The sequence below is a fragment of the Sus scrofa genome, chromosome 4 (assembly GCF_054392235.1).
Source record: "Sus scrofa isolate SSC_HxYL_T2T_F1_AM1 chromosome 4, Sscrofa_HxYL_maternal_Yorkshire_Landrace_v2.0, whole genome shotgun sequence".
In the NCBI taxonomy this organism is placed as follows: Eukaryota; Metazoa; Chordata; class Mammalia; order Artiodactyla; family Suidae; genus Sus; species Sus scrofa.
This window is the reverse complement of record NC_139386.1, coordinates 28,037,130-28,056,843: the sequence shown is the minus strand read 5'-3', so window position 1 is coordinate 28,056,843 and position 19,714 is coordinate 28,037,130. Positions and strand designations below refer to the sequence as shown.

The 19,714-nt window shown below is 36.3% G+C and overlaps 1 protein-coding gene and 1 non-coding gene across 7 annotated transcripts in view; one reads left to right on the top strand and one right to left on the bottom strand.

Moving 5' to 3' along the window:
* The first annotated feature begins 370 nt into the window (after positions 1 to 370).
* EBAG9 (estrogen receptor binding site associated antigen 9) overlaps positions 371 to 19,714 on the top strand; it is a 28,003-nt gene continuing 8,659 nt past the window's right edge. Inside the window, exons 1-6 of one of the 6 annotated variants that reach the window (XM_085021052.1) lie at positions 371 to 576; positions 996 to 1,168; positions 12,356 to 12,454; positions 15,344 to 15,422; positions 16,174 to 16,332; positions 18,477 to 18,584. In XM_085021052.1, coding sequence (XP_084877178.1) covers positions 12,372 to 12,454; positions 15,344 to 15,422; positions 16,174 to 16,332; positions 18,477 to 18,584 — 429 coding nt within the window. In that variant the 5' untranslated portion in view covers positions 371 to 576; positions 996 to 1,168; positions 12,356 to 12,371. Of the gene's footprint in view, positions 577 to 788; positions 1,169 to 1,225; positions 1,393 to 12,355; positions 12,455 to 15,343; positions 15,423 to 16,173; positions 16,333 to 18,476; positions 19,710 to 19,714 lie in introns of those variants that run through there. The other 5 variants (XM_021089010.2, XR_014842992.1, XM_013988048.3 and 2 more) reach the window with 5 other exon arrangements.
* Positions 6,113 to 6,219, bottom strand: LOC146403738 (U6 spliceosomal RNA). The gene has a single exon (XR_014845048.1). It is a non-coding gene; the product is annotated as a U6 spliceosomal RNA (small nuclear RNA).

The following is a 19,714-nucleotide window of genomic DNA, read 5'->3' as shown; positions in this document are numbered from 1 at the left end:
ATATGGCAGGGGGATTCTGTGGGTTTAACGAAAATGGGAATGGTTGGAGCAAAAGCACTCTGTATAGAAAGTAGGACACCACCACATGAGCCCAGGAACTCTGCAACAGAACAGCCTGTCCAGCCAGCACCGGTCACAAAAAAACTACTCTAGACTGAGCCGGGGCTGCTGCCACGCCAGCCGCAGCCACTTGCCCGCTCCCGCAGCGCTTATTGGCTCTCAGCTCCAACGCCGGACCCACAGCCTCTCGCCTATTGGGCAAGGCAGGATTTGGGGCGGGGTGCGGAAGTGAAGGTTTGGGACTACGGAGAGCTGCCTTAGAGGGCAAAGAAGGAGGGGCAGGGGTGGGACAGGGGGAGGGTTTCCCAAGGAGGGGGCGGCTATGGCAGTTGCGAGGCGGCAACGGCGCCAGAGACGGAGCGCGCGCCCGGCTTTGAATGAGCGGGACTGGGACTGAACGGCAGGAGCGCGAGCTCGAGGAAGAGATCGGCAGCGCGCGTGCGCGCGCCTTGTGTGCGCGCGCGGCCCGCGGCAGCTCGGAGCCTCCGCCGGGCGGGCGGGGAGGGGGAGGGGCAGGTGAGTGTGTGCGGCTCGCGCGCTCCCGCGAGGGGCTTCCCTCCCCCACCCTCACCCCGATTCTGACCCGGGCCCTGGGGGAGGGGGAGTGTCCTTTGCCCTTCCTGGGTTAGCCCTCCTTTCTGCCCTGCACTTCGCGTCCTTCCTCCTCCCTTTCGCCCCTCCGCCCAGTTTCCCCCCACCCTAGCCGGCTGCAACTCTGGGGTACTGTTTCCGGGTCAGGTTGACCTCTGGGGTGAGGGAATCGCGACCCGAAGCGGCCGCTGGCGCGCAGCCCTCACCATGCCACGCTCACGCGTGGGGGACTGGCCTGCGGTGCGCCGGCCCAGAAACCCCGGAGCCCCTAAATCTGCCCTCCACAGGGAAATTTTCCCGTTCTTCCTGCCCTTCCTTTACAGGCCTTGCTCCTTCCCTGGCAGATTTTTTCAAAACCCTACTCCCAGCCTTCTGGGCACCCACTAGGAGCAATTAAGAGCGTTTCACAAAAGGCGGTGCGCATGGCGTCGGATTGTGTAACCTGAAAACGCTCCTGTCACTTTTCTCATCTGTACAGTGGGCATGATTTTTTTTTTTTTTCATCAGACAATTTCAGGTGGGTAATCTGAAGTTAAAGCATTTTGGTTCTAAAACTCCTTACGTTTGAATCTTTCAGGAGACTTTTCTCTGCCTTTGTAAGAGCCTCAGTGGTGTCACGTATTGAGGGCCTGACTGAGTTGTCAGAGATGATCCGGTGTTCCGACTTTACAACCCTCTCTCACATTCTACTTCTAGTTCCCCTTCACTTGCCGCTGCCGAAGTCAGCTTTTTCAAATTTGAGTTTGGGTAGATTTTATTTTTGGAGGCTTGTAATACACCTTCGCTTACCTCAGAGAGTTACAAGCTTAATTTGAGGATAGTCTGTATTGGATCAGATAGTATGGTGTTTCAACATTTTCAAAATCAAAAATACGTTTTAAAGATACAGCAGTGAATGACCTATTTGGTATGTAACAACATAGACCTTGGTTTGGTTTATTTAAGGAATTGTGATGTAGGAACTGTACTCAAAAGATGCACAGTTTACATGGAATGATATAGAAGAAAGATAAATTTAATCTTTCCGTTTCAAATGCAGCATTCTTTAAAATTTTAGGTGAATCTTTTTCACTTGACATAGCCAAACTATCATTACTGTTGATTTCCTAGAGACGTAGTTTGTCCAGAAGGCCTGAGATTAGGTTGCTTCATGGTTCTGAACCTTACTTCTGCTATATGTAAAGTTTTTGTGTTTTTGTAGTAATTTTTAAGGAAGTTTTATTATATTAGCATTTCTCAGTTCTAGAAAGTACTTTGAAGCAGTTAAAATGCAGTAGTTTAAGATGTGTACTTCTCAGATTGGTGATCTAGAGAGCATTTCAAAAATCAAGTGAGGCACTGAATGTAAAATTAAAGAAGAGGCTTCTTAGATGATATGTGGTATGAGAAGAGCCTGGGCTTTTGCATTTAGGGGTCTCTTTAAATTCTGGGTGAGTGAATCTGGGTGTCATTAGCAATTGAGGTCAGCCTCATCTGTTAAATGGGAATAGTGAAACTTACCTTTTTCGTTTTTAGGATTCCAGTAAGGCCATAGAACATACAATGTCTAGAACTTATCGCTCAAGGAATGACATTTTCCCTTCATTCAGTAAATATTTGAGTACTTACCATGTGCTTGGCATGGCTAAGGCCTAGAAATACCAAACTAAGCAAAATTGATGGGGGTCCTCCTGCCCTTGTAGTGTAGTCCCTTGTAGTGCTTATGACCATTGAGCAGCAAACACAGGGTTTCTCTGTTGGTTGCGTTTCCTATCACCCAGGGCAGTACCTGTTACATAGTAGGTGCTAAATATATCTATATATATATATATATATATATATATATATAGTGAATTGAATTGGAGCATTAAGTAAATATATATATATAGTCACTATATATAGTCACTATATATATATAGTGAATTGAATTGGAGCATTAAGTAAATATGGGTCTTAAAGAATATTCCTGCCTTCAAATCAGTGTAATTGATAAAAATTCAAAGTGTTGCTTGGTAGTTAACTTGATTACATTTTCACTAGGGTTCAGTGCAACTGGTTAGTAATTTATCTTGGAAATTATAATACCGTGACTGAATTACCAGGAAATTTATTATTAGTGAGGTATTCTTGGCTTTTGAATTACATAGACCTAGGTTTGAATCTAGATCTTTGGGTGAGGGTACATGGAAACATAGGCTTACTTTCTGTGCTTCAATTCTATGAAATGAGAATAGTAATATCTCATAAGATGGTTTTATGGGTTAAGTGAAATAATACTTAGTGCTTGGCACATAGTAGCTGATCAATGAATATTCGTTTTTCTCTTTCATTAATCACTAAAGCAAATTTTCCACAGTATGAGGATATTCTTTATTGCTAGGGAGAGAATTCTATTCTGCTGGCCATAATAGATTTAGTGCTGGAACAAAATTTTAAATTTTATTTTTAGTTACCATTGAAGTCATTCAAATTGACAAATACTTATTGAACACTGACAGCACTATTTGTGGCAGGATGCTGACCATTACTACCAAGGCTTTCTATGGAATTTATTCTCTGCATTTGAGTAAATCCTTATCTCCGTCCTTATCTATTAAATGTCCTCTCCCTTCAAAACATCCTGATAGAGTATCTCCTCAACTCTGTCCCCTTCTCCTCTAGTGCTACATACTCTATAGTTTCTTTCCTAGCTATCTTTTTTGTTTGTTTGTTTGTTTATGTCTTAAAATGTAGCCTAAATCTTCATTTAGGGGAGTTTGTTTTATTTTGGTTAAGAGTTTTATTCTTGACAAATCAGCTTTAAAAATCAAGCTCTTATTCATCATCTTAATTGTTCAGCTCATTCTACTCACAATAAAGCAATCAAACCTTGTTTTCAGGTCTTATTTTGCAAATGATAACTGGAGGTAACAGGTGAATTAGATGCTCAAGGGAAGGATGAATAAGGTATGTAGAAATAATTACTGTGCAAAATAAAAAGTAAAAGTGCAGTAAGAGAAAAATGTTGGAATTAGGACTTTGCAGTAGTTCAGCAAGAACTAATAAAGGCTTATGTTAGGGAGATTGCAGTGGAATTGGGGAAGATATGAGTAGTATTAGAAAACAGAATAAGGTGTTTTTGGCAGTTTGCATGTAAGGGGGTGAAAGAAAGTGGTCAAAGTTACTGCATTATTTGAATACTAGTAAATTGCTGATGATTGGGGATGCTTTTGACTGAAGTTTTTTTTTTTTTTTTTTTGTCTTTTTAGGGCCACACCTGTGACATATGGAAGTTCCCAGGCTAGGGGTCAAATCAGAGCTACACCACTGGCCTATACCACAGCCACAGCAACCCAGGATCTGAACCTTGTCTGTGACCTACACCACAGCTCATGGCAACACCAGATCCTTAAACCACTGAGCAAGGCCAGGGATTGAACCTGCCTCCTCATAGATAAGTAGTCGGATTTGTTTGCCCTGAGCCATGGCGGGAACTCCTGACAGAAGTATTTAAGTTAAACAGTGAAATTCTTAATATTTAGTTTGTTCATTTCTTTTAGAGTCACTTTTTTTCATTCTCTCAATTAATAGACTGACTTCAAGCATAGGCATTCAGAAAATCTTTCAGTTCATATGATGAGACAGCCTGCACATGCACAGAATGCATGCGCATTGCTAAAAGAGAGCCTTTTGGAACTCTGTTACTCTAAAGAGTCCACTTGCCCTTTTACCCTTCTAACCCTAGAAGTAGAAAGTATTTTGCTCTGTACTGCTCAGTACTGCTCTAGAAGGCAGTAGTGTTAGTGGCTCTACAGAGCTGTTAGAACTAGGTACTGCAAAAGTTAACTGTGTTTTCCTTGCTTTCTGGTTTTGTTTTGTTTTTATTATTTATGTTTTGAAATTTTACATTAAGGTATAACACACAGGCAGTGTATATACAGTAAAGCATACTAATGTTGCTACTACTCAGATTGAGGTATAGATCTTAGTTCCCTCATACCATCCCCCTTTTGGAGGTGACCACTCTTATTTACTGTATAATTTTTAACCTACTCAATGTAATATCTTACGAGTTGAGAAAACTATTACATGCTATTTTCAAGACTTTAGGAGGTTATATCTAGTAATAAAAATAAAATAGTCCTCTCTGCTTTAATCTACATGAAATATATTTTGAAATAGCACATTATTAGTACAGTGATAATGTATTTATCCAGGGAGTTTTTTTTTTTTTTTTGGTCATCTCAAGGCATATGGAGCTCCTGGGCTGGGAATCATATTCACAGTTGAGACCTATGTTTCAGCTACAGCAACTCAAGATCCTTAACCCACTGTGCTGGGCTGAGGATTAAATTTGTATGCTAGCGTTCCAGAGATGCCGCTAATCCTGTTGTGCCACAGCAGGAACTTCCAGTGAGATTTTAATATTTATAGTATATTTATAAATTTTATTGCTTATACTCATGTATATTAATTTTAAAAAACAAATCAGCATTTTAATTTTGATTAGATGGGACATACAGCTGTCCTTTTAATTTGGCTCCATGATAATTAAGTTACTTCTTATTCCTTTTTAAATATGTATAGAACTGAAATCCAGATATACTGTTTGTTTTTTATTTTGGGAAAAAATATCAAATTATATTTTCCTTTTTTTGTTTTATGGAATCACTCTACTTCATATATTGGTATTAACTGACAGTAATGACTGCTTGGAAAGTTGTTCCTAATGGACCAGGAGTAAGATGAGTTTTAGTTGTGACCTTTTTATTAGCTTCTTGCCTCACATTGAGCAGAAAAGTTAATTTCAGTGTATCTTAGTTTGCTGGTTGAGAAAACTAAAAAGTTGGATGATGTATTGATATATTCAAATTATTCCAATATAAGAATCATGATTCCAAATGCTTACTAAGTAATTTTACTCCTTTGATAAATAAAAGCTGAGGAAAAGCTAAAACATAAAATTGCATTGTCAGAAACATCATTCCTCTGTGTGTGTGTTTATACCTGTAATTTCTTATAACTTTTCAACATGTGATCTACTCTCTCCACAGTGGAGAAATGACCATTTCATGAATTAACAAATTTTAGGTTCCTTTTCCCTCTTGTGTATTTATTTTGCGACTCTGAATGAGGAAATTTATGACTAGTTAATATATTTAAGTCTAATGTATTCCAAAACTCATTTTAAGAAATATTTAAGTTAGTGACTGTTAGGATAATATGTGTAGTACATATAGATGGTATAGGTGACTATAATACATAAAGAAGTATTTGAAAATAGTACTGTTTTTAAAAGGCTAGCAAAATAATACCTTTTTTATCATTTTTGAGAATTTCTTATCCTGAGGTTGTATGGCTTTAAGTGGTTCCCAATTCCCTAGCATTTCTTTTATATGGAATCATATCTTTTGATTTAATCAGGGGGAGCAGTATGAGTGTCATCTTTCAGGACTCAAGCCTTAGAACCAGACTCCCTGGTTTCAAGTTCCACTTTTTTTTTTTTAATATGGAACGCTTCATGAACTTGCGTGTCATCCATGCGCAGGGGCCATGCTAATCTTCTCTGTTTCATTCCAGTTTTAGTATAGGTGCTGCCAAAGCTAGCACTCAAGTTCCACTTCTGTAACTTAACAGCTTTGTGTCTTAATCCCTCTGTGCCTTGGTTTCCCTATGTAAAACAGGGATAAAATAGTACTTGCCTTAAGTCCTTCATAGTGTTGTTCTGAGCATTAAATGAGTTATTACATGTAAAGCACTAAGAAGAAAGCCTGTGTTAGAAGAGTTAACTATTATGGTATGTTGAAATGCTATTGTGAAATCAGAGTTCTATTTCTAGGGAAATTCTGTAGTATGTTTCTTGTCACTAATTGACTAGTTTCCTATTAGAAGGAGTTAAAATTAATTCAAGATAATGGTGGGAGTTCCTGCTGTGGCGCATCAGGTTAAGGATCTGGCGTTGTCTCTGCAGCAGCACAGGTTTGATCCCCAGCCTGATGTAGTGGGTTAAAGATCTGGTATTGCTGTAGGTCACAGCTGCAGCTCATATTTGATCTCTGGCCTAGGAACTTCCACATGCTGTGGCTGTGGCAAAAAAAAAAAAAAAAGAAAAAAATAGTATCAATTACTTCTTTTAAGATTCTAACCAGAATCTGAAAACTTTCATAAGTGACATAATATTTTTTTAAAAAGTAATATTGGAATAGATTGTTTTTACTAGGTTTTTGAGCTAAATTGACATAGAATAATTTGCATCTATTTAAAATATAAAATTTTATCAGTTTTGATGAATATATACATACCTGTGAAGCCATCACCACAGTAAAAATTGTAGGTATACCCAGGATACCCAGGATACTTTGAAAAGTATTTACTCATGCTCCTTTGTAATCCATACTTCCCACCCCTTCCTGCCCCATCCCAAGGCACCACTGACCTATTTTTCATAACTATAAATTTGTTTGTATTATCTAGAGTTTTTTTAAATAAGTGGGATCATATAGTATATATTCTTTTTTTTGGTCTGGCTTCTTTCATTCAGTATAATTATTTTGAGACATATCCATGCTATTGCTTGCAATTGTAGTTCATTGTTTTTTATTACTGGTTAGTATTCTTTCATGTGTATATACCACAGTGTGTTTATTCACTCACCTGTTGATGTATATTTGGGTTTTTCCCAGTTTGGCACTATTAAAAATAAAGCTGCTGGAGTTCCCGTCGTGGCGCAGTGGTTAACGAATCCGACTAGGAACCATGAGGTTGCGGGTTCGGTCCCTGCCCTTGCTCAGTGGGTTAACGATCCGGCGTTGCCGTGAGCTGTGGTGTAGGTTGCAGACGCGGCTCGGATCCCGCGTTGCTGTGGCTCTGGCGTAGGCCGGTGGCTACAGCTCCGATTCAACCCCTAGCCTGGGAACCTCCATATGCCGCGGGAGCGGCCCAAGAAATAGCAACAACAACAAAACAACAACAAAAAAGACAAAAGACAAAAAAATAAAAAAATAAAAAAAAAATAAAAATAAAGCTGCTATTCAAAAACAGTATGTTTTTGTATGGCTGTATGCTTTCATTTACTTTGGATAAATTACTAAGAGAGAATGGTCATATGGTACATGTTTGTTTAACTTTGTAAGAAACTGCCAGTTGTTTTCCAAAATAGCTGTACTATTTTACCTTCCCACTACCAGTGTATGAGAGTTATAGTTGCTCTATATCCTTAACAGTACTTGGTATTTTTAATTTGAGTCATTCTAATATGTGTGTAGTGGTTTTTTAAGTTTTTTTCTCTTCTTTTTTTTGGCTTTTGAGGGCCACACCCGCGGCATATGGAGGTTCCCAGGCTAGGGGTCCAATCAGAGCTGTTGCCACTGGCCTACGCCAGAGCCATGGCAACGCCAGATCCAAGCCTCCTCTGCGACCCACACCACAGCCCGCGGCAACACCGGATCCCTAACCCACTGATCAAGGCCAGGGATCGAACCCAAAACCTGGTGGTTCCTAGTCAGATTTGTTTCCACTGCACCAGGACAGGAACTTCTTTTAAGTGTATTTTTAATTTGCATTTCTTTAATGATGAAAGATGTTGACCATTGTTTCATGTACTTATTTACCATTGTATACTTTCTTTTAAGTGTTCACACCTTTTGCCCATTTTTAAAAATTGTGTTGTTTCCTTATTGAATTTCGAGAGGTCCTAACATATTCTGCATACAAGTCCTTTGTCAGATCAATACTTTGCAAAGATTTTCTTCCAATCTGTGGCTTGTCTTTTTGTTCCCTTAAAGGTGTTTTGAATCATGTTTTTAATGTTTTTTCATTTAAAAAAATTTTTTGAAGTATAGCTATTTACAATGTTGTGATAATTTCTGCTATACAACAAAGTGATTCAGTTATACATACTCACACATCCATTCTCTTTCAGATTCTTTTCCCAGTAGATTACAAGTTTTTAATTTCAGTGAAGCCCAGTTTATCCTTTTTTTTTTTATCTTATGGATTTTGCTTTTGGTGTCACATCTAAAAAAATCTTTATATAACCCAGGTGACAAAGATTTTGTCCAGTTTTATTTTTCTAGAAGTTTTGTAGTTTAGGTTTTGTATTTAGGTTTAGGATCCATTTTGACTACTTTTTTAAATGGTGTGAAATATAGATTGAAGTTTTTTGTTTTTGTAGGATTTTTTGGCATATGGATATCCAGTTTTTCTAGCATTATTTGTCAAAAAAGACTATCCTTTCTCCACTGAATGACTTTCACATCTTCATCAAATTTCAGTTGTTCATATTTTGTGGGTCTTATTTCTGTAACTTACATTCTGTTCCATTGATCTATTTATCAATCTTGACTCCAGTACTCCACCATTTTGATTACTATAGCTTTATGCCAATCTTGAAATCAGGTAGTATTAGCCCTTTTACTTTATTCCTTTTTAACATTGTTTTAATTGTTAAAAGTCCCTTGCATTTCAATATGAATTTTATTTTTTTATTTTTATGGCTGCTCCCACAGATACGGAAGTTCCTGGGCCAGGGATTGAATCAAAGCTGCAACTGTGACCTACACCACAGCTGTGGTAACACTGGATCCTTTAACTCACTGTGCCCTCTGCTGGGCCAGGGAAGGAACCCTCGCCTCCACAGTGACCCAAGGCACTGCAGTCAGATTCTTAACCCATTGTGCCACAGCGGGAACTCCTCTATATGAATGTTAAAGCTAGCTTGTCAAGTTGTAGAGGGAAGAGGTTGCTTTTTGAGATTTTTGATTGGGATTTCATTGAATCTGTAGTTAAGTTTGGGGAGTTTTTTATCTTAACAGTATCAACTTTTTGAGTCCTGAAAGAACTTTTTACGTTAATGAGGATCTTTTAATTTCTCTTAACAGGTATTTTATAGTTTCCAGTATACAAGGCTTTCATTAGATTTATCCCTAAGTATTTTCTATTTTCCATATTCTTATAAATATTTTTTTAAATTTCAATTTGTGATTGTTGCTAACAAGTAAAAATACAGTTGATTATAGGTTCCATTGAATTTCCTATGTAGAGAGGCTTTTCTTTTTCCTTTCCAATCTGAATGCCTTTTATTTTCTTTTCTTGCTTGATTGCACTGGCTAGAAGCTCTGCTACAATGTTGAGTAGACGTGATGAAAGCAAATGTGCTTTTGTTGTTCATTATCCTAGGTAGGAGGTGTCTAGTTTTTCACCATTAAGTCTCATTTACTATTGACTTTTCATAGATGTCCTTGATCAGGTTGAAGAAGTTCTATATCTAGCTGGTTGTGAATTTTTAAGTTTTGGGTCTGTTTCATAAAATATTAATCTCTATTTTTCTGGTAATGTCTTTGGTCTGATTAGTATAATGTGTAATGTGTAATGCTAGCCTCAAAGAATGTATTGGTAAGTAATCCCTCTCCTTCAGTTTTCTGGCAGTTTGTTGTAGAATTGGTATTGCCTTATAAGCATTTGGTAGAATTGACTGGTGAAGCCATCTGGGCTAGGGGGATTTTTAACTACATATTCAGTTTCTTTAATAAATTAAGAAATTTTCATGTTATTTATTCATGCTGTGCTTCTGTATAATTTGTTTTTTTCAAGGAACTGCCCATTTCATCTCATTTATCAAATATTAGTATAAAGTTCTTATCCTCTTCATTTCTAGACTCTCTAGTAATGTCACTTGTTGTTCATGATATTGGCATATATATATATAATGGCATATATATATAATGGCATATATATATATATATATATATATATAATGGCATATAAATATTTTTAGGGCCATACTTGTGGCACATGGAGGTTCCCAAGCTAGGGGTCGAATCAGAGCTGTAGCTGCCAGCCTCTACCACAGCACGGGATCTGAGCTGCCTCTGCAACCTACACCACAGCTCACAGCAACTTCAGATCCTTAACCCACTGAGTGAGGCCAGGGATCAAACCCATGTCCTCATGGATACTAGTCAGGTTCATTAACCACTGAGCCACGATGGGAACTCCCTATTAGGGACATACATATTTTAGATTGTTACGTACTTTTGATTAACTAACCTCTTTATCATTATGAAATGAATACTTTTATGCCTGTTAATATTATTTTCCCTAAAATCTACTTTCTGCACTAAAATAGTCACTTTATAGTGTTAGCATGGCATATTTTCCCCTAATCCTTTTGCTTTTAACCTATTTATGTTTTTACATTTAAAGTACACTTTTTTTTTTTAATTAATTTTTGTTGTTGTTTTTTTAGGGCTGCACCCACAGCATATGGAGATTCCCAGGCTAGGGGTCCATTCAGAGCTATAGCCACTGGCCTACGCCAGAGCCACAGCAACACAGGATCCGAGCTGCATCTGTGACCTACACCACAGCTCACGGCAACACCAGATCCTTAACCCATCCTCATGGATGCTAGTCAGGTTCATTAACCACTGAGCCATGACTGGAATTCCTAAAATACATTTTTAATAGGCAGCATATAATGATATAATTGCTTTATTTATTATTTATTAATTTATTTTTGTCTTTTTAGGGCCATACCTGTGGCATATGGAAGTTCCCAGGCTAGGGGTCGAATCAGAGCTATTGCTGCTGGCCTATGCCACAGCCATGGCAATGCTGGATCCTTAACCCACTGAGTGAGATCAGGGATCAAACTTGTGACCTCATGGATGCTAGTCAGATTCGTTTCCACTGAGCCATGACAGGAACTCCTAATTGCTTTTTTAATCAGGCCTAGCCATCTGTGGCTTTAAATTTGCATTTAATGAGATTATTGATCTCATTGGGTTTAATTCTATCATCTTTCTATTTGTTGTCCCATCTAATATTTGTTCTCCTTTATTTTCTGCTGCCTTTCCTTTTGAGTATTTTTTATTCTCTCTTTTAGTTTATTAGCTATAATTAGACTTTACCCCTTAGAAAATATGATTTAATTGATTTACTAAGGGTGACTCCAGTTATCATTATTTCTTTAAATATATGAATCACTGGACTAGGTAAGCTCTATAGTTATGTTCAGTTTACTAGCTATGTGCCTTAAGTATTTTTCCTCTCAATTTCTTCAGCTACAAAATGGATATGATAAAATGTATCTATCTAGAAGTTAAAAATTTAAAATTCTTTGGGAGTTCCCCTTGTGGCTCAGCAGGTTAATGACCTGATGTCTGTGAGGATGCAGTTCCTTACCTGGCCTCACTCAGTGGGTTAAGGATCTGGCATTGCTGTAAACTGCAGCATAGGTCACAGATGCAGCTTGGATCTGATATTGCCGTGGCTGTGGTAGATTCCAGCTCCAGTTCCAGTTTGACCCCTGACCTGGGAACTTCCATATGCCGCAGTATGGTCACAGAAAGAAAAAAAAAAAAAGACATTTCGAATAGTACTATTAATGTTCCTATGATTCAAATTTCAAAAGGTATAGAAGACAATATATACTGTTTTGTACTTTTTGATTTTTCATTTTTATTAGAAATATAAACAGATAATTTAAGTACAATTACTTTTAAAAAATCATTCAGAATATTTTGAAAAGATTTTTTCCACTCAGTTATTGAAAGCGCTTCAAAACTTTCTTTTCAGGATGATTTACATTTAAAATTTACTGTGTTATATTTGTGCTTTCTAAAGGAAAGTAAAAGATATGTCTGATTTTTACAGTTCCTAATAGTACTTTTCAAGCTGACTTTAGAACACGAGTATAGCTTATGAAATCACCTTAATGCATTTATTTTTGTGCTTTTTTCAACAGGTTTTTGATTCCCACCATGGCTATCACACAGTTTCGGTTATTTAAAGTTTGTACCTGCCTAGCAACAGTATTCTCATTCCTAAAAAGATTAATATGCAGGTAAACAAATTTTATGTTCAAATTGATCTGGTTATCTTCTTGCTGATTTTAGATACCTTCATAATTACAGAAAGGCAGAGATACTATATTTAAGCTAAATATCTTGATTGTAGCATTCATTTCATTAATCTCTAGTAAAACAATACTAATAAAAATATACTTTTTTTCAGATTTTTATTTACTTTATATATTTTTTTAAATATAGAAAGTAGAGGTTCAATTCGTTTCATTCATTCAGATTCTTATATCTTTCCTTAAAATGACATCCTTGGTACTATATAATTTCAGAGATAAGCAAACTAACTTTCAGTATTACAATCATCAGAAAGATTTTATGTACATTAATTGTTTTATTATCAAGATGTTTTGAGACAGGTGGGATTAAGTATTTCTTTACGTACTACATCATGAGTATTATTTTTATATTAAAAAAAAAAACTTGAACAGAGAAACCCCAAACAAAATTGTTTGTTTTTTCTATCTCTTAAATAATATTCCAGAATGTACAGGTAGTCCCAGGTAGATAGGTCCTTGTGCTTCAGTAAGTCATTCAGAGACTCAGATTCCTTCTGTTTTGTCATACTGCCATATCATAGAGTTACAGTTCCTAAACTGTATGCTAAGGCGCTTTAGGGCTCATATTACCACTCACAGGGGTACCATAAGATACTTTAAATTTTCCAGTAAAACACAGTGAATGTGATAGTCCACTTGTATTAAACACTGTACAAACTGTTGGCTCAAGGCAGTTCACATTTGCACTATTAGATCCTGCAGTGTTGATTTGGATGATGTTCTTGAATGTTTGAGATAAGTTTTTGCTTGCTTGTATTTGTGGTGACCTATCTTTGCAAAGCTAGGATTTTAGGTTGTAATTAAAAGCAAGTACTGAACCAAAATTCACATGGAACAGAAAATGAGAATGATGGTTTCTAATCTGATTTCAAGTATTGAGAAGCTCTTCCATATCCAGTAGGCACATCATTTCCCTAATAAGTAGTTGTGGCCATTAAAGAATGAAATAAAAATATTTTTTCTTTAAATTCATGAATTTTTTTTTTTTTCTAGTGGCTACTAAGTGGAGAGGACATCCATAAGTATTGAATTGTTTGGGCCTAATTAATCAATGGAACTGTTAGGTATTTCTTTTGGCTTAGGGGTACTGTGAAAAAGGTACCAACACAGTGAGAATAGGGTAGAGTAAAGGAGGAAATGCAGGGTAGTCAGCTCTTTTTTTAGTGGGCATGATTTAGAAGTTGCCTACAATTTTGTTAACAGCCTCCTGTCCAGAGCTTAGCCACCTATCTGAAAGAGAGACTCGGAAAGGTATTCTCTGACTAAATGGCCATTTCATAACTACTAAAACTCTGAGGACTAAGTGGCTTTGAATTTATTGTTAGAAGTAGCATGGTGAGAAATTAACTAGGTGAAAGCAGGATAAGAATAAGTATTAATAACCAAGAGGCTGAAGGTTAAAAGAAGTAGTTGTGTTAACAGTGGTGATAAATTTTAGGTGTTTCTCTCTTTGCAGCTGTTATTTTCTAAAACTTTTGTTGAATACAGATTACTTTTAGTATAAGATATTACATTTGATTTAAAAATATTGACATTTCTAATGTCACTATAAATTTCTCTTGTCAATGCAAATATATTTAGAATTGATTATATATTCAATTTTAAAGAAAACTGACCCTTTGTTAGAATAAGCTTTTCTTAAGTGTCAGAAGGAACCTAGATCATATGTTCTAAAACACCAGGTTTACACCATAAATTTAATAAATTATTTTTTATTCATCCTTTAAACAAAGTATGATTTCTAAACTTAGCTGACTTTACCAACTGGTTCCAAGCAGATGCTTTATAGATTATTTGAAATAAAGCAAGTGATTAATCATTTATAATAGCTACCATTTTTTAATGGCTCATTATATAGCAGGCAGTCTAGTGTCAGCTACTTTAAATATTACTTAAATTACTTTAAATATGTAAGTTACTTAAGGAGTTCCTGCTGTGGTGCAGCTGGATCAGCATCATCTTGGGAACACTGGGACTCAGGCTCAATCCCTGCCCTCCACGCTGGGTTAAGGATCTGGTGTTGCTGAAGCTGGTGTTGTCGAAGCTGCCTCTTGGATCTAATCCCTGGCCCGGGAACTCCTCAGGGCAGCCACAGGGTAATGCCTCAGGGCAGGCAAAAAAAAAGGAAAAAAAAAAATGTCAGTTATATCCTTATGACAACCTTTCGAAAGTAGGTTTGAATTAGATGAGGATATTGAGGCTGAGAGGTAGGTAATTCTAACCAGAAGGAATAGATGTAACATTGAAAACCATGGTTTATACAGATTCCATAGCCCATGCTCTTAACAACTGAACGACAATGCTTATCTTGTTTAATACAGTACTTTTTCCTTCTGATTCTTAAAACTTATTTGGTACAGTTTATAGTTCAACCCAGGGATTTTCAAACTTTTGAATAGTTTAATAGGTAACTTAACAAGAAACCAACTATATAAAACAAACAAAAGCCAGGTTACCCTGGTTAAAACAGCCTAAGTATCCCAGAGCTTCACCTATAGAATTCACAAGTACTCTCAGGAATATTGTTTGCATTTTTGTTTTTGGCTTTATATTCCTCCTGAGTTTGACTGTCATTCTGAGTCCTCAGCCAAAAAGCAGTTGTATTATCCTGCCCAGTATTTTAAAAAACATTTGAAAGACATCTGATACATGCTTTTTTCTTTTCATACCCTAACAAACAACTGTTAATTATTAAAATAAATAATTCAAAGATTGAAAAAGACCTTCTCTTATAAGACTCTAATTTGTTGTCTGTAGTGCTTTTACCCATGCTTGTTTTGATAGTTCTCGAAATAAGTGATTTCATTTTTGTAGATCTGGCAGAGGACGAAAGTTAAGTGGAGACCAAATAACTTTGCCAACTACAGTTGATTATTCATCAGTTCCTAAGCAGGTAATTTTTTTAAAGGTTGAATAAGTGTTTCAAAACCATATTTTTCAAACAGGATTGCAGACCATTAGTTTGTCATGAAATTAATTGGTAGTCGTTGTCAGGATTTTTGTTGTTGTTATTGTTAATTTTTTTTATTCTAAATTTTTAATTTTGTTTTTTATTTTCTATTTCTTTGCTGAGATTTTCTAATTTTTTTCCATTAGTTTTAAGAGTGTTTCGTGTTGCCTACTGGAACATTTTAAAATTTATTTTAAAGTCTTAGATAATTCCAACATTTATATCATCTTGGGGTTAGTGTCTGTTGATTGACTTTTTCCATTCAAGTTGAGATTTCTTGATTCTTTGCTGAATAATTTCAGATTATATCATGGATATTTTGAATATTATGTTTGAGACTATCTTATTAAAATCCTATGAAGAATGTTATTATTTATTATTTTATTAGTTAGTGAACCTGGTTAAGCTTAGTTTGCAAGCTCCAGTACTCCTGTGGACTGTAGTTTTAATGTCCGTTCAATTTTCAAAGCATTTTGTTTTGTTTTGTTTTTTAATGGATAGAACAGACTGTGTAACTCACAGTAGGAGTATTTTTTAAGACTTTTGATCTAGTTTTGGTATGTGATGTAAAATTTATGTTTCAGAAAGGTTTGAAAACCAGCGTTTTAGAAAGCTCATTTTTCTAGTAAATGATGAATGAGGCATTAATTAGGTAGCTGTTTTGTGGTTGACAATATTGATCATTTAAATTTAGGCAGATGTTGAAGAGTGGACTTCCTGGGATGAAGATGCACCCACAAGTGTAAAGATTGAAGGAGGGAATGGGAATGTGGCAACGCAACAAAATGCTTTAGAACAACTTGAGCCTGACTATTTTAAAGACATGACACCAACTATAAGGAAAACCCAGAAAGTATGTTAAAGATTTGTGCTTTTGGAGATTAAATAATTAAATCTTCAGATTCCTATAATTTAAATTAGTGTACTTAGTATTTGTGAGAAAGCCTATTTCTAATTATCAATTGTGTTTTCTGTCATGTTAAACAAGTTTATACACTCAATTGATTTGAATATAGATCTAGTAAATTGTACCCTAAGTCTTTTAAAATTGTATCTAAGCATTTATAGAACTCCTACTGCAATGTCAGATTCTAGACTCCAGTCTCTGCTATGGAGACTAAGCTGAATAAGATACAGTTCCAACCTTAAAAGAGTTCCTAGTTTAGTGATGTCTACAAACTGAGTAGTTTTCATTGTTTCATAACCATTATAAAACTGTAGCAAGGCTCTGAGAACTTAAAGTAATTGTGGGTTTGTATAGTCATCCACACTTGATTTTATCCCTTTTGAGTCAAATATGGACGGTCACTTAAAGATGCAAGGAATTATTAGAGAAAGAACAATGGCTGTTTTCCTTTCTTTTTGTCAATGTAGTACTTAGAATTTTTTTTTTTCAGGGCTGCACCCACAGTATATGGAGGTTCCCAGGCTAGGGGTCAAATCGGAGCTATAGCTGCAGGCCTACACCATAGCCACAACAATTTGACCTACGCCACAGCCCATGGCACTGCCAGATTCTTAACCCACTGAGCAAGGCTAGGGATAGATCCTGTGTCCTCATGGATACTAGTCAGATTTGTTTCTGCTAAGAACTCCAGTTCTTATACATTTAAAAAAATTTTTTTAAGTCAAAGAATATAGAAAAGCTTATAATGAAAAGCAATGGACTTCTGCCCCATCATTCTTCATACCAATTCTACTTCCCAGAAGCAGCCACTCACAGAACTTTTTGTGTTTGGGCTTCTAGTATTTTTTTTTTTATCATATTTGTACACAGTATTCTTGTATTGCTGTGTCTTGATCTACCAATCACAGATATTGTCCACTGACTGCATACGATGGTAAATGGGGGTTTATTTCATACCATCCTTCCCCTCTTATCCCTCTTTCAAATACTGTAATGTTATTATTCCAATCTACCTCATCAGTCTTTCTGTTTCAAAAAAATACTCTTAAAGTTCCATTTTTTATTCAATCAAGCATAGAAAATAATTTTTATAAATACTTCATAAAATGAAGACATTATCTATTCCACAATTTACTTACAGGGTTGTTCACCCTCTTCTACCTCCAGCCAGTTTCAGCTATACATTTATTTTTAGATTTTCAAGGCTGATAACATTTACATATGCAATCATAATTGTTTTTGTTGAATTGCCCAAATGTCTCAGTGCTGAAAAGCATTAAGTTGTTTATTTTTCAAGGAGTTTTAAGTTATTTTCTTAGTAGATGAGTACCTTTTATTTTGAAAGTCTGTTGCTGCTCTTAACAGGAACTCAGGATATTACAATAGTACCTTAAATTAGAATGAAAATGCTTTTTTTTTCGCCTTTTCTAGGGCTGCTTCTGTGGCATATGGAGGTTCCCAGGCTAGGGGTTTAATCGGAGCTGTAGTCACTGGCCTATGCCAGGGCCACAGCAACGCGGGATCCGAGCTGCATCTGCAACCTACACCACAGCTCATGGCAACCCACTGAGCAAGGCCAGGGATCGAACCACAACCTCATGGTTCCTAGTCGGATTCATTAACCACTGGGCCACGACAGGAACTCCTGAAAATGCTTTTAAGTTACAAAGCTAATACTACGGGCCTGAAAGAGTTGATGTATTCCTAGATATCTACATGCTTAGAGAACTGGTTATACTTTTGGTAGGATCTGATACATGTTCTTATTTAATACAGTGACTAAAAATGCCTAGTTATATTTTAGGAGTCTAGGGAAAGTAGGGAAAAAAGGAGGAAGAGGAAAATTTGTTTTAGAAAAAAGTGAAATGTAATTTTTCTTAGAATATAACTGATTTGTGTGATAGTTGCCTGAGAATTTTGGTGCTCTTTATAGAATTTGGGGAAAAAAAATTCTACATTGTAAATTTTAAAAGAAGAAAGGTAGCACATTTTAAATAATTATAAAATGCTTTTGTCAGTTAATGCATTTGTCCGTTTTTATGTGTGATGCGTAAAATATTCCTGTAATTCTCTTTCAATTAATCTTTCAGATCATTATTAAGAAGAGAGAACCATTAAATTTTGGCATCCCAGATGGTAGCACAGGTTTCTCTAGTAGGCTGGCAGCTACACAAGATATGCCTTTTATTCATCAGTCTGTAAGTATGTTCATGCTATCTAGGCAAGAGTTTTTCTTTTTCGTTTCTCTTTTCTTTAAAGAAGAAAAAAATTAAAATGAATTGAACATAGTATTTGTATTTGTATGACTTTGAAACAGGCTTAGCCTATCAAGAGAGGTTACCAATCCTAACCTTTTGATATTATAAATTACAGCAGATACTAAGATCAGAGTTCGTTGTATACATAAAAGGTAGAGACAGAATGTTATTTAAAAATACGACCTTTAAAGGTATTACCACTAAAATTTAACTTAAAAAGCAGGGTTTTTTTAAGTATGTTATAAATTTTTCCCTAGTAGAATATATTTACATTTAAAGTGGGGTTTAACTTAAAATGGATTTGACTTAAATACAACACTTTAAAGAACAAAAGCAGTGAGGACAATATATAACTTTTTTAGTCTTGGAGGCTATCAGAATCAGCTTTGAATTTTTTAAAACATACCCTGTCCTAAACCCCTCCCCATACCCCAGCTTTTAAGTATGTTTTGATTGATTAATTATTGATTAGTAATTGTTGATTGCTTGATTATATAAGTTATCTACTGTTGTATAACAACCTTGCATTTAGTGGTTTGGACAACAATAAATGTTCTTATCTCTTATAGTTTCAGGAATCCAGGGGTGACTAAATTGGGTGGTTCTGGCTCAGGTTTCTCATGAGTTTCTAAGCAAGTCATTGCTGAAGCTATGGCTGTCTGGGGGCTTGGCTGGGATTGGAGGATTCATTTCAAAGGCGGCTCACTTACATGCCTGGTAGATTAATGTTCCTTAACTGCACGAAGCCTTAGTTCCCTGCCATGGACTTCGCCATAGGGCTGCTTGAGTAGCCCTTATGATGTAACCACTGACTTTCACAGAACAAATGATCACTGAGAAAAAGAGTGGAAGGCATGCAGGGGTGAAAAAATGCCTGTTTATGACTTAATCTTCTAAGCGAAACACTGCCGCCTCTACATTATTTTATTCATTGAAAGCTAGTCACTAAATCCAGCTGACATACAAGGGGAGAGGAATTAAGCTCCACCTCTTGAAGAAGGAGTGTCAAAAAATTTGCGTAGTGTTATTTTTTTCTTTTTACGGCCACACCTGCAGCATGTGGAAGTTCC